The sequence below is a fragment of the Gavia stellata genome, chromosome 2 (assembly GCF_030936135.1).
Source record: "Gavia stellata isolate bGavSte3 chromosome 2, bGavSte3.hap2, whole genome shotgun sequence".
Lineage (NCBI taxonomy): Eukaryota > Metazoa > Chordata > Aves > Gaviiformes > Gaviidae > Gavia > Gavia stellata.
Genome location: NC_082595.1, coordinates 8,201,205 through 8,216,916, shown reverse-complemented (window position 1 = coordinate 8,216,916; position 15,712 = coordinate 8,201,205). Strand labels below are relative to the sequence as shown.

The following is a 15,712-nucleotide window of genomic DNA, read 5'->3' as shown; positions in this document are numbered from 1 at the left end:
TCCCGTCCCCCTCCCCCAAATGAAAATCTTTTTGGGACCTTAAAAACAAGGCCATAGTATAGAAAACTCAATCAGGAATTGCCCTCTTCCAAAATGGCACCATCTATTATTCTTCCCAGAGAAGAAAAATACCAAACTGATGGAATAATGTTGTCCCTAAGGGTGACAGCAAGGGAGGAAAGCAATGTGTCCTCAAACATTCACATAATTTAATCTGGAACTGCAAATATTATTAAGCACCAATCATAACAGTACAGTTACTGCTTCATGGCACTCTAAAGAGGAGATAAAACTGCTTAGTTGTTAATTTCTAATGATGTAAACACATTTGGATTTTAATGTTCTATCTGAATCTCCTGCATTATTAGCTCTGGGGTTACAAGATATTAACTTACTACCTTTAATAATTTTACACTTGAATTAAAAGGCATGTTTAAATATTACTTTCTTTTGAAGTATTTTTGTTGGGAATATGTGTTCATGTCACGGCAGAAGTGAATCATCTAGTAAAATAGATATGCATTCCTGAGCTTTACTGCAGTGTAAGTATGTGCACGTTTTTATGTATAATTTTCAAAAACTGGCTGAATTTACCTCCTCTGGTATTGTAATTTCATTCCACAAAAGCCACATTAAACAATTAGAGTTCTTGTAATTAACCAGTAGTCTAATGTACAGTTTCCTTATCCCAATCCATTAACAGCTGCTCAAAAAATGTAGTAATTAATGGTTTCATTTATTTTTGGCAAACCTGCAACTCAACAAATAGTTTTGTATCTGCTGCAAATTAGGACCCTTTCCCAAACAACAGATGACACGGTGGAAAAGAGGGAGCAGGCAGAATCCTTGCACATCTTTGCCTCTTTAGAAGAGCAAATAAAAAGTAGCTATAATGCTATTTGTCACTTCTGTGTAAAAAAGCACCATGATCCGTATCATCAGATGAAAATGAACAAGTGCTGTATAAATAGGGGTTTCCCTTCCAAACCGGAAAAGACAGAAAGTCATATTTCTAACCAAAGCAATAATACTCTTTTGAAAACCTCTCATCAGGTTTGGTGTCACTTTTCTCTTAGGAGCTTTCTTTAAATACTAATTCATAGAGAATACTGTCAGTCATAAAAAGCAAAACCACTTTAAAGTCATCCTCTTGTACTAACACAAGGCACATATTTAAACTGGAGTGAGAACAACTAGGGAAAGGAGGGAAAGAGGCAGTTGCAGAAAACATGGGGAAGTTATGACTAATGTTCTGGGTTTCTATTGACACATGACCATTTAGTAGCATCTGACATATTTCCTTTATGTAACCCTTCTCATACTACTTCCAGAGTCTGCTTTCCTGAATGTCTCCTCTACATGTACAATGACCCATATTCCAGTCTGTGCTGTCACCATGGCAGGAGAAGACTTCACAGACTTCTTGCCAGCTCAAAATAGAGAAGCAACAGGCTATCACTGGAAGACTGGCACACAGTCCTCCTTTCACATTATAGTAACAGCTGAATAGGTGGCTCCTGCTGATTTTTGAAGAAATATCAACATACCACCTCTACGTCAAGTTATGGTCTACTTTGCAGCCACAAGTGGCGAACTACTTCATACTAAGCTGCTGCTACATTGACTAGATTGTTAACACAGCGTCAGTTAGCTAGTTGAAGACCAACTTGAAAACACTTTTGTGGGTATGACTTTCAAGCCAGGAGTCAGCTGCATAAGAACTACAGATAGGTTTTTTCCTTTTGAAGAACTCTGGGGAGCATTTGAGTGTGGAAAGCCAACACAGAATTATGAAGATAAACCAGAAAAAAAACCTGGTAAGCAGTGAAAATTCGGGCACTATTTTCTTTTCAGTTTCTCAATTTATGCATGTGTCATAAATTCTACTTACAGTACGGTAAGAAAAAATAAATATGTAGATAAAATAATTAATGATACTTAACAGGAACACACTGTAAAACAAATATGACACAAGACCATTTTGTATAGTAAAGGAAATAATTACAGAAGTTTAACTTACTCAGTAGTCTGCTATTTTCCCAATCTGCAATTCTGCTGTTTCTAGATTACAGCATAAATTAACTAGTTATGGCATTGACTGTATGACCAAAGGCAAAACATTAAGTTGGTTAAGTATTCTGGTTATTCTGTCAAATGAGGATAAAAGTACTTCCTAACTTCATAAGGTTATTGTGAGGATAAATACATTAAATATTGGACAGGCAGACAGTTGTGTTATGAAGGTCCCCCATATATTTAACAATATAATCACATATTCAAAGTCATGTTATAGCAGCTCAGCACAATACCACCCAATGCTGTCTCCATAGCTGACCAAATGAATCTCTTAGCCCTGGGGAATCTTCTTTAGGTAGAACTCATTTTTATAAAATTTTACAAAGGTGACTTAAGAAAATGTGTTTTACCTCATGATGGGAGCAGGCAAACAATGAGCGCATGATCAGCTATGGCAGTTCAGCTGCCAAGCAGCAACTTGTTAACTCGCCATAACTCAATCATGTTCAATTGTTTGCCCACAGCCTCGGGCTACAGACAGACATTTGGTCTGCTAACAACAGCGCCAGATGAAGACATTACTATCCCAAGCTATTTGTTATCACACATCTGCTGGAGATTATCATCTCCACAGCTCTGCCGGAGGAAGAAATCATGTGAGCACTCCCTAATATGGTTTGTACAAAACCAGCCAATTTAATTTAAATAGGTGAGTTGAGCTAACCAGGCTGGTTCTTCCTGAAGCATATTAAAAAATGCAGACAAAAAAGCTTCTTTACAAAAGAGTAGGGGATCAAAACAAGCAGCTGGAAAAATTAACACCTTCAAGCAGTGTTGCTGGACTGAGGAGGGGACTGTTCCTGTCCTAATGCAGAGAGATAATGTAAACAGAGAACTTTTTCAAGTTTATACAGGAGAAATAAACGCAGCTTCTAAACCACTATTATTTAGTACTGTTTATATAATTTAAACAATTAATGGGAAAACTACATATTTGTAGATTAAAGCTTATCTGTAAAGGTAGCATAAATAGCTATATATATTTAAAAGTGTCAAATACAGACGATCATATGTGTTGAACTGCATAAGCATAACATAATCTATCCAGGTTCTAAGTTTTGTGGTGCAGGACTTTACCCTTCCTTAACATTTGGTTCATTCGTAGCCATATCAACAGTTCTCAACAACCTAATTATCTTGCCACTAATATAAGTTCGTGTTAAGTTTATATAGGATTGACTCATTATTATTAATTTTGACAGAAGAAACCCAATACAAGCAACTCAGTACAGTAAAGCTCATCCAGAAAGTATCAGTATTATTCCACCACGAAAAGACAGCTGCAGACCACTGCTGTGCTTAGAGCTCCACACCTTTCTCATGTATTTACAGAGTAAATTATTCCACAAGTCACTGATCTAATGTAATATGGGTATTTACATATTGTCTACATGCTGAGACAAGAACTGTGTTCAGTCATCCAAAAGTGGTAAGAAAAGTCAAGGCAAGCATAGAAAAATGTGTGTGTATGTACATATCTCATATACATACAAAAAACAGAGAAAATGTCTTCCAGAGCAGCAAACAAAAAAGATACAGTCCCACAAGAAGAAATACAGTTGTCTGAAAACTATACAAAGAAAGACCCAGAGAAATTCAGTCTTGCAATAAAAGCAGATCAAACTGTATTCTATAAAATTATTGCACTTAGCCAGAATTTCCAATACTTACCCACTGCTGCTGTTCTATCACTGCATTTAGCAACAAACAGTAAGACAATATAAGGGTACAGCCATTACTTTTTGTATGCCTCTTTTTAAGGGGGTTACTCATCTGAATTACCTTGATTTATCAACTGTAATAGTTTAACATATGCAAGAACTAATTTAGAGTCAATTTTAGAAAGCTTCGAACTTTCAGGTGTGAGTAGACACTTGTATTCAACAGAAGATTTAACTGCATATGCATGTAGTACACTAAAATAATGAAAGATTTACTACAATGTTATCTAATTCTATAACTTAACCTTGTGACATTTGATTGGTATCATTGTAGTTTAGTGGTTTTTAAAGTATTTGGGTACATGCAAAATCTAAATGACAGATTTCCATTTTAAGATTTCATACACAGTAATGAAGATGCACATTTGCAACTAAGGTGATGTGCACCATTTTATTAACTCTGAAAAATATCTGCTACTAAACCAATAATTTCTATAGGTACCTTGTTAAGCAGAAACATTTTACTTCTTTGTATTGTCTGGTGAAACTAAGATTAATCCTTTTGGTAGAAGTGATAATTTAAAATTAAGTCATAACAAAATCAGCCTTCAATATTAACCACAGATAAATCTGACATATGTCACTATGCACCATGATTTCATTTGTAAGGAACAAAATACCAGAGGAATTGTCTTGAATTGAATGAGGGCAGGTACTATGAACATATGTAGGAAGAGATGAACTATGTATTTGTCATGTGTTGTTCCTATATATCTGAAATTCCATCTCTATTTTGGTTGTAACAGCTTTTGATAAAAAGAAAAATATTAGGTTACAGAACACTTAAACTATAGGAAGAAAGTAGTCACCAGACATGCTATTGGCCTGAGACAAAAAACGTTTGCACATGGTGCAAATTAAATTCTTATTTTCAGCAGCTAAACTGTAGCAAGAAAGTTAACATCTGTTCAATATATGACTTGTAAATAGGACGCATATGACTTGATATTCTAAGACAGCAGATGGCCTGTTAAAAATATCATTTTCATAGAAGTTTGAGAATTTCTCTTCCAGTTACTAATAGTTACGTCAAGTTACTAATAGTAAAGTTTCTGTGGTAGGCAGACAAAATAGTGGTTTTCTGAAAAAGCACAAATAACTATTTTGAAATAACCTGACTCTATCTGAAGGAAAAAGCCTTTGAAAACAGATATGATGGTACCAGGAGATGTCAGCAGGTGACAATGCTGTTTTTAAGGGTATTCGAGTATGATAATATACTGTGGCTTTATGTACATCATAATAATGGTTTATGTGCGTCTTACTTTAATATTACAGATATTATATGGAAAATGCCAATCTTCAGTCTTGGATTTGCCACGTATTGCTTCTACACAACCCTGCCAGATATTTACTGGGATAGCAGTCTACTAACGTACTGCTGTTTGCACATGAGGAGAGGTTGAAGATCACTTCAGGTATTTAATGCCATTTTAATAATCTCTATTCTAACTGCTTGTGTAGGTAGCAATGATTCTGAATTCCTCAGACACCATTTTACATTGCTACAGCATAAAAAAAGATCCTAAAATGACTTAAAATATAATCTGTTTCTTACTGCTCACTTTATATCCACTTCATACTCTCAGTTTCATGTAAGCAGCCTGACAGTAAGAGTGTATCTATGGTGAAAACTCATATCTAAAGTGAACTCATTCTAAAACTCTGAGCAAAAATATGATTTAACAAATGCGCTTGCCAGAAAACGTATGCAGAATTTTTCAAAATTTTTTTGGCTTGATACAAAAGGTTTCACAGATGAAGATAACCACCATTTCTGAAGACGAATGACCAGAACTTGCATAACCAATGTTTTAGACCATGTAACCAGAATGTCTATACAATGAAATAGATTTGTATTTAATAGTCATGTTTTTGAGAGAAGAATTGGTCTCCCTTTCCAGGTATTCATCAAAGCAAGTATTTAACAATATTAAAAACTTATTTCAGGATGACGACATACACACTAAAAGACAAGTGCCTGAGAGACAACTGTCTCACTCAAAACCATAGTATTACATGACGATATAAATCTACTATACCTTTTTGAAAAAAGCAATTTGATTGCGCATTATCATCTTTACAGAACAACATAAAAATTGAGTAAGGTGTTGTGCACAGCAAGGGAAACATTTCTGTAGTTTCTCATTTTAAAAAGTACTAGAATTAAAATAATTACCTGGCAGAATAGATTCAGCAGGTAACACATACATAAAAAACCCTCTAGGAACAGACTACTTGATCACTACCCATCAGTTCACTGTTGAATTTTTTGTCTTTTGAGGGGGAGGGAAAGAAGCTGGAGGGTAGAACTAGATTTGTTTTTAATAAGGCTTCACAATGAAATTTTTATTGACAAAATACGATATAAGAACAATTTAAGTGTTACAGTATTTGGGTTACCTTCTTGATTTCAAAAGCATGTATGCATAATGGTAATTTTAAACATTTTCAGCGCTTAATTTACATGCCAGAAGCACAAACCTTACTTTGGCATCTATTTACTTCTGTTGTTTACTAAAGAGATTAAGTTTAGTAAGTGTAGTTGGATATAGTCACCAATAAAGTCTAATACCCATATTTTAGGCGAAGATTATGCCATATAGAAGAAATTCCTGAAAGTAAAACACAAAAAACCAGAAGACCCCTGAAAATACCCCAAAGGAATGGTGTCATTCCTTTTATGAAAAATTGAGAGTTAAGAAATCAACAAATTCATAAACAGTATTAATGACATCTGCAGCATTAACTTACCTGCTAGCTGTTTTTACAGAGCTGTTCTTCTTGTGTCCTCTTTCTGATCGGTTGTCTCGCAAGAGTTGAAGCTATTAAAAAAATAATGTTCAGAACAGTCTCACAAGCAATGCCTTTACTTGCTTTTTAGAAATGTTATCCTGACAATACCATTCTTTCCTGTCTTGAGTGATCTTTCAAAAGTTTTCACCCAAGACCCTAAAAGAGATGGACATCTAATAGAATTTTACAATAATAGCTAAGATTTCAAGAGATATCCACCAATTTAAAATTCCTAAATAACTAAAAATGTAAAAATTAAAGCATTATCAAAGCATATTAGAAAGCCAGGCAATTCACAATTATCTGTAAACTTTTATAATTTTCAAAATTTCAATTTAGATTTTTAAAACTGTATTAAAAAAATGTTGGGGAACACTTAAATTACGAAAAACTATTCAGGTTGGCACTTGTATCTAAGCAGTTATGAAACAGTTACAAACTCTTCTAAGCCCCAGGAGCTTTTGTAATTTGAAAGCTGCAGAATCAACACAAATACAGTATTAAAGCTTCCCATAATATTGGGGAAGTAGGAATAATGAAGGATTCATTTAACTGAAACGGTGACTCAGCTTCTGGAACAAGCTCTGATTTACTCTATCTATTTTTAGACAAATAAAGGAAGACTTCTAATTCAGACTATCTCCAATACTCAGAAGTCTAGCATCATGATATTTGTCAAGATGTGTAAAAAACAACTGTCAAAAAGTTACACTAAAGAAATTAAAACTAGATAGTATAAAAAATACAACTGTTTCTTGAAACCAATCATATATTGAAAAAAGTATAGAATGAAAGACTGTTCAGAAACAGACTACAAGTAAATGGATCTAATATTCACAGCAAACACATTTAAAAGTCCACTGGAAATTAGGAAATTATGAACTTTATGACTTGGCCAATGACACTTTAATGTTGTACATGAGCATGGACTCCAACAATTGATACCTATCTGAAAAATTACACTTGATTAAGGTTTCCCCAACTCTCTATAACTTGCTGCTTGTATAAGGAATGCTCCTCATCATTTCAACTATCTAATTCTCAGATGCAATAAAACCAGTGCAGTCTGGTTTTAAAAGGCAATCTGAAGGATACATAAAGGTAAGGTACCTTATTCTGATAAAATGATTTTTTCATTTTCTTATCGTCAACAAATCAGAGCACTTACAATTCATATTTAAATGTAGCCACAATTTTTACCAGCATGGCATTTGTACAATGTGTATCTATTTCATGATGAAGCTAAGGAGAACAGTCTTACTGTTATCAATACTCTCTGGCTGATAAGTAAATTGTAGTTATAGCATGTACAAATACAGATCACTTGCCAGACTTGAAATTTGGCTACTTAATTACTTGTGTTCTAACATAATAATGTCAACTCAAGAAATTAATTAAAAGAGAAAGTAGTAAACCCATACAACCAATAGTTATACACTATGGATCTTCACAAGTTTAGTGAGAGTTTCATAGGCTGTCAAAATTGTCATAATTACATGGCATGATCATTCTCATTTCTTTTACATGTCTAAAAAAATAACCCATCACGTGCCAGTAGTACCTATATTATTTGATGACATTAGCTTTACTTCGCAATTTATTAGTAATCTTAAGTTACAAATACAGTGAACTTCAGGTAAGCCTGAAAACACAGCCTTAGCAAATATTAAAAAAACACATCATATTTAAAATTAATTCAAATCTACTATTATCTGAGAAAAAAATTAATTAATTTGTCATCATATACCAGCTAAGCAGATGTTTTTCACACTCTATGCTGAACGGATATTACCAGTATGTATAATGTAGGTCAAGGTATTTCTCAGCATGGAAATTTCCATACTGTTTTAAGCTTAGATTCTTTTAAAGAAGTAAACAGTACATCTTCAGTTAATTATTCTGTTACGTGAGACAATCAATATATTAAAAACTCCAGTTAAAAAAAAAAAATCAAACTCATTCTGATCTAGCAAATTTGACTACTTGCAGCATCAAAATTTCAGGAACAGGGTGAAGATTAGCCCAAGAGCAATTTTAATCATGATTAATTAAGACAAAGCACGCTCATATTTAAAATGCTGTTTTTAATGTGTTTCTTCTACCAGGAAATGTGTTTCAAAATCATGAGAGTTAAATGCGAATCATATAAAGCTGTCTGTTTAGATGTTAAGTTTCGGTCAGCTTACTGTAACATGTTAGAAGTTCACAATTTACAGCTAAAACTGCGCTATGTTTTATCCACTCTGGTAGTTTTGGGCAAGTAATGCAACTTTGAGAGATTCAGCTTGCTCTGGAGTTGAAAAGAAGGGGAAAGGAACAGGAAAGAGTATATACTGATTTAAACCATGACTCACTGGAGCTACAAGTGTTCATGATGGATCAGCCTAAGATGAACCCTCCAAAGACTCTATAGATCTTATTTCCTTTTGAAGTTTTAAATCTCTTTAAATTTGTAAATGTACTATCAAACTGGCACAGATCTAATGAAATCAACTGTGTTATACCAATTACCACCAACTTAAAAAATGTACTATGGAACTTTAGTCTTAAATTTCAATGCATTGCTGATATATTCAGCTACTTTTACTGAATAGTTGAAGTTAACTATACATTTATGAAATGAAAGCAGACTTTTTTTCACATTTTAAAGTTCTTGGGCAGTACATTGTTTTGACCTTGCTACCATCCATACCTCCGTGGCTCAAGACAAGCTGAAGAAATAAGTGCTATGTTGCTAATCAAATATAAACATGTCTTCACATTCCCTCAACCACATCTCTAGGCTTAGACCATCTAGGGACTGCATTGTAGGGGCTCAGCAGACAAGCTAGTGAGATACTTTCACCAACATCTGCACCCTGATGGAGATTTAACAGTTCCTTTTTTACTGCTGTGGTTGTTTTAACTAATGAAACATAGAAAAATGGAATTGAATTGAAGAACTTCCTGTAGAAGCCTGCCCACTCTTCTCACTGTTCTGTATTCCTTGATTTTGTGAGTCAAATACGTTTTGCTTTCCAGCATTTTGAGAAACGCAACATTTGGAGGTACTGCGATTAACAAAATCATTAAAAAAATAATCAGACTTTTCATTTAACCTGTTAAAACTCAAAGATACTTAGATGAAATTAAGTGACTAATTAAAGATTTTTAATTAAGGGACTTTTTGAAATACACTGCTGTTAATATGTTTCCTTACAAGAAAATATTAAATCATAACTGCTTTGTTTATAATTTCTTAAAATATTAGCCCACTGCCTCTGGAGTAGAGGTAGTTAAATTCCTTTATACATCTCAAGTAAACTGTTCTTGATCAAAGCAGTTCTTACCTGGCTATGTTCCTTCCTAGCCCCAGGGCTAAACCAGTGGCTGTGGGAGAAAAAGAAAAGACAGGCTTAACAATATAACTAACAAAGCACATGCTGTCATATGACCAGTCTGTGCGTGCTTTTGGGTATTTTATTGTCTGCCAGGAAAATACAGCCTTTGGCTATCCTTTATTTTAATGGGATATTTTTATTGAACTCTAAGTCTGTAACAGTTTTGAAAGAATGCACCACAAATTTCACTTCTGAGTAGCTACTGGCTTTATAGGTAATTATACTTTGTCAAACAAGGTAAAATAATATATAAATGATAGCATTTTAATATACTATAATGCATGTGCTATAAATAAGAGTAATTCTATATTTAGTACTGAAGTGTTACTTATTAATGATTATAGCTAAAAAGAGTTTTTAAGTACTGTGGACTACCTGGTAGTTGTTAATGTATTATTTCACTGAGGTCTGAGTTTGAATCTAAAGTGAAAGTCAAAGTCCGTAAATTCAGTGGCTTCGTATCTCCATACAATTGCACAATTTTGACTATTGGCAGCCTTATTTCATAGAGACGAAAATTTGGACTAAGACATTGACATGTGGGGACAGGAACTCACAATGTAACTTTTCCCTCAATAGCAGTAAAAGCATATTAATACTGGTTCACCTATACACTGTGATAATGTAGAACTAAATTAACATCTGAATGTAGCTGTAGTAAGGATTATACAAACCTGGGGCAAATCTTGACACTTGCAAATTGAAAAGGAGATGGAAAAAACAATTAAAACAAGGGGGATCTGAAATTACATATAGTACCTAGATATTACTCATGTAAGCAAGCAATAGGTTTTAGGCAAAGGATAAAATTATTCCACCCATTGTAATATTGCACAAAACCACCATCACATTATCTGCTATTATGCTTGTAAGTTCCTCTAGAAGTGTAACCAAAGATTATAACCTTAACCTAGTCACACTTTTTCTGAAGTAGTTAAATTCAATACAGTTTTCTCACATTTTTTCCCCACAGCAGCCACATAATGACACTAAAATTTTTACTTTAATTAATGTACTGAGAAGAAGCAGACTCCATGGAATTGTCTGGTCTAAATTACTCTTTTTTTTTAAGTCACAAATCTGAAAGTTTTGAAGCTTTTTATCACTCACTTTTTGTGAGTTTGCTGATGAGCAGTCCCTCTCATTCATGTATACATGACCCTCTCATTCATGTATACATGACCCTCTCATTCATGTATACAAGACCAGCTGTCACCGAAACCTGCACACTGCTAACTCCTTTTTCTGCTTTTAGGGTGATTAAAGAAAAGAAGTTGGAAATGAAAAAAGAATGACAGCAATAAAGTTAAAAGTATACCTTGAGATAAAAATTAGTAGACATTTTTATATTTTGGACATGAAACGTTCATCAACTGCACAGAACAGTTCAAAATCTGTAGAAAACGGTTATTTCATGCACACACACAACTTTGATGTTGGCAGTGGATGAAAAGAAAAACCATCACATTTGTGAGTGTCCCAATAAATAAGGTCACAAACATCCAGAAGCTGATGAAGATAAGAAATATAACGGGTTAGATCTAAATTCCACATAGATGAGTATCCTGTCTCTGACCAGTGTCAACAGCAAACGCTCAAGGAGGAGCGGCAAACTGGGGTACCCTCCTCCACATAAACTCTGCTGGTTTGTGGCAAATCAGTGGATTACAGACTAAATTATTAGTAAAACGTATTTCTATTGAGAAAAATTATCAAAGTAATTTGAATGTGTCTCGTATTTAGACATCAAAACCCCTTCATAAAGAATAATGAGAAAGTGATATTCACATCACACTGATTTTTATAATTTTGTCCATTCACTTAATTACAGTATTATTTGTTTGCTTGTTTGTTTTAATAAAATAAACAAAAGTAAACCCCATAAAATACCAATTGAATTACTTTAGGGTAGAAATAACTTACAAAATCACAACCTCTTTAGTTAACACACACATTACCAAGTTATGGGGTGCAACAGAAGTGGATTAGTAGCATCAAACAGTTGGTACTGAGAATCTGATGTTTGTAGTATATGTGCTTTGGCAAGTTTTCTTTTACACTGTGGATGCTCTATCTAGTAGCAGTTAGAACATATAAATGTATCCCCAAATATATTATTTCCTAATCATGTGTGTCTGTGTTTTAGATTTCTGATTTATAAAATACAGGAAAATTTTATCTTCTTGTTGTAACTATTCAAAAGAATTAACCAAGAAATAACACCACTAAATGTTGTCAGCTGAACAGAATAAGAGTTTAAGTAATGGCACACGGGAGTAACTAAACGAACTGAATGACATTCCCTATTTACATATGTCTAAACAATTAATTCAATGTCTTTTTGTGGAACTTATGATAACCTTCCTCATATGATACATCACATTTAAGACTCAAAGATGTGATGCTTGTTTATTTTCATATATCGAAGCTTGCATTTCTGAATTTCCTTTCGGAAAAAAATAAAGCAGGTCTTTTTAAACAACCTGTATTTGGTATCTAGCCTTAAAAAGTGCTGTGTTTTAGGAAAGCATGTACTTAGCAAGTTAATAAAACCACATTTACAAAGCACTGAACTTCATGTTTCATTAAGAAACAAAAAATTAATTACAAAGGATTATAAATATTATTATTAAATAAAAATCATGTAACTGAGCTGAGGCTCTCTTATCACATTTGTACAGTTGTAAAGCATGGCTTTGGGACAGAGGTACTACTGTAAAGCAAACAATAATAAAAAGTTATAACTCCCACTACTGATACTCACTCATGGTGAAGAGAATCCTGGGACAAGTGAACCGTTTTCCTGCTACCGCCTGGTCCTGGAGTTATCTAATGGAAAAAAGTAGGAAAAAAAAGTCTTTGAATAATGGGGCAGCATACACACACAGTGATTGTTTATTAAGAAAACATATCACAAATACTAAACACAAAATAGAGACAGTACACTAGATACAGTACATACAATTAGCAATATTTGCCACTTTTAGGTAAAGTCAGAGTGCAGAAAGTGCTACGCAAGATTTACCAAAATCCTTCATGTGTAATTCTGATTGGATGTCAGACATCAGACATTTACAGATGTCGAGGACTAAATTACTTTGAAAAGTCCATGAAGCACTTTATCTCCGAAAAATGAAAGTTAGATGTTTTGAAAATCATATTCAAAGTACTATGCTTATTTATGAATAATACAGCAGTAAGTTTATTAAAAAACACTCCCAACCTTTGTATCCCAACACAAAGCTTCTGAAATTCAAGTTGATGTAGGATGGAAAGCAAAGATAAAATAATTTTTACCACACTGCACTGTAGTCCTTGTCTAGTGCTTTATATATACTGAAACAAAAAATACATTAATATGCTCAATTTAAGAATGATCTTAAGAATGCAGGATAGCACATGCAGACTTCTGCAGATTATGATATTTTGGTATTGCTCAAGAATGGATTCAAACAGCTTTATTTTTAGAATCTGCTTAGTTTGTCTGCATATGTAGATAGGTAAAAGCAGAAGAGAACACCTGATGAAACTCATGCTTGAAGAAGCAGAGCAGAAGGCAAACTATTCCTGTTGGAAAGAATACAGGAACAAATTTTCATTTCCTTGGAGATTTATAGTCAGTAGGTGACCAGAGGTTGTAATGAAGTCAGATGTTCTGCCAGTTTTGAAAGGAGACCACAAAAACTCAATGATAATACATTTATATGGCTCAGGCTTGCCAAAAGCACATAAGCAGAAGATTCACAGATAAAAGCAGCCTACTCTTTATTAAACGAACAATGCACTCGACTTTTAAAGAGAAATATCCCTAGTCATCTGATGTCACGATGGAGAAAAGCCAGGACAGTCAGAGCTCCAAGTCTGAAAAACTTTCAAAGAACACTCACTGAATAATTTGAAAGCTCCACGCAGTTAAAGTATTTGACCAAAATATGTTTCTTTGACCTGAAGAATGATGTCACATGGGGCTGAACCAAGAAACCCTAAAGTGTTGTCACTTTTCTGGCTGCTGGTGATTGAAAAGAGTTGGTAATACCTTACCGCAGAAAAATCAATGCAGACATATAAAACCCTAGTAGAGGAAATCACGGCAACTGCATGTGAGAACAGCACCTACTGCCTTAGCCGCATTTGGGATTTACTGTTTTACTAGACTTATTGAGACCTTACATAACCACATGATAATAATAAAACAGTGACCAAGTGTTACTTTTGTAATATCATAGTTCACCTAATAACAAGAGCAAGAAATGTCAATTCACAAAGACAGACCTAGGAATACGAACAAGTATTTTAATATGTAATTTCCAAATTTTAAGATTAATAACTAAACTGTTACTTTAACACTACAGGTAAACATGTAGCTCAGCTCTCAAGAGTTACATCCTGCATTAATCTCAAAATGAGGTTTTCATGCTATTCCAGTGGGTATCCCTGGAATACAGTAATCCATTTTCTACACTGTGGCTATAAGAAAAGCCGACTGTGCCTATGTCATGCTTTGTTAGAGGTTCATGATCACATTATCTCATGGTGGACCTGACACTTTTATTCAGTTTACAGTATGTTCTGTGTACAGGCAACTTATTTCCTTTGCCAGGGCTGCTGACAACCTTTTCCACACTATATTAATCTTGTTTACAGACTTTATCTTGGTACAAATATCAGAAAACTGAACTTTTTATCTCAGGGAGAAAATAAACAACATGTTGACAGAAGCAAAAGCTATTTTCTGGACTAAAATTGGTTGTTTACCTGCAGCCATACTTATGGAAACAAGTTTGAGTTTCCCACTTACTCAAAATACATAATCTGAAATTTAATAAGCATGGAAATTTCAAGAAAAATAATTTGATAAATTGCCAGTTTTAAAATATTATATAAAACAGAAGTACGTTTTTCCACTAATTTATATGAGGATTATGAGCTTGCTTGGAATACAGTTACAACTGATCACAAAGTACACTGCTCAGGTTTCTCTAGCGCACTGCAGATAGCATTCAGTTTTATGTAAAGATCTATATGTATGTGTTTGAATTTAATTTTATAAATATTCTGTGACTGCTTGGTAACTGAAGCTGATTATTGTACAATTCACAATACGTTAATGCAAATGAATTAATGTTTGCAAAACTGTTATCTAGGGTGTAAAAAGAAAACCAAAAATCTATTGCCCATTTTCATCTGCTAACTCACTATTAGAAAAATCTACTGCAAAGATCTGCTGAATCTTCACAGAAGAGAGCCAATTGCTCCAGAAAGTGGCAGCAGATCACATGACACTAAAATCAAAACAGGTCTTCAGATTCTTTATTCATGCAAGAAAAAAAAAAAAGAAAATGCAGAGTTATATGAAGTTGTTTTAGGTGATGAAATCCCAGCGCAGAAGAAAAAAAATCAGGGGGTAAAGCAAGTATTGGCTTTCCATTAGGTAGCTAAGAACAAAGAGCACTGAAGGTTTGCACAACTAAGTTTTTGTTTTGTTTGTTGTTTTGTTTTGTTTGCAATGTATGCAAGTGTGTGCCTGAGCACACATTTGTGTGTCAGGGAATCAGAATTGCTGTGATGGGAGTGTTTAGAAGACTGACAGACCAGGCCTGTTTTAAACTTTAAACTAAGTTCATTCATTAACAACATTCTTCTTGGTAATGGTCAATTCTTACACACTATTCTGTACACAAGAGTGTTAGTTTTTAACACTTGTGTGCTAAATTAGCTGTGAGTATACAATATCATAGA

The 15,712-nt window shown here is 33.9% G+C and overlaps 1 protein-coding gene across 1 annotated transcript in view; it reads right to left on the bottom strand.

The window, feature by feature from the left end:
* Positions 1 to 15,712, bottom strand: part of GPATCH2 (G-patch domain containing 2) — a 126,592-nt gene that overhangs the window by 25,308 nt on the left and 85,572 nt on the right. Inside the window, exons 6-8 of the mRNA XM_059835611.1 lie at positions 12,738 to 12,802; positions 9,923 to 9,962; positions 6,552 to 6,622 (exon numbers count right to left, since the gene is read on the bottom strand). Of these exons, the coding sequence (XP_059691594.1) occupies positions 6,552 to 6,622; positions 9,923 to 9,962; positions 12,738 to 12,802 (176 nt within the window). The remainder of the gene's footprint in view (positions 1 to 6,551; positions 6,623 to 9,922; positions 9,963 to 12,737; positions 12,803 to 15,712) is intronic.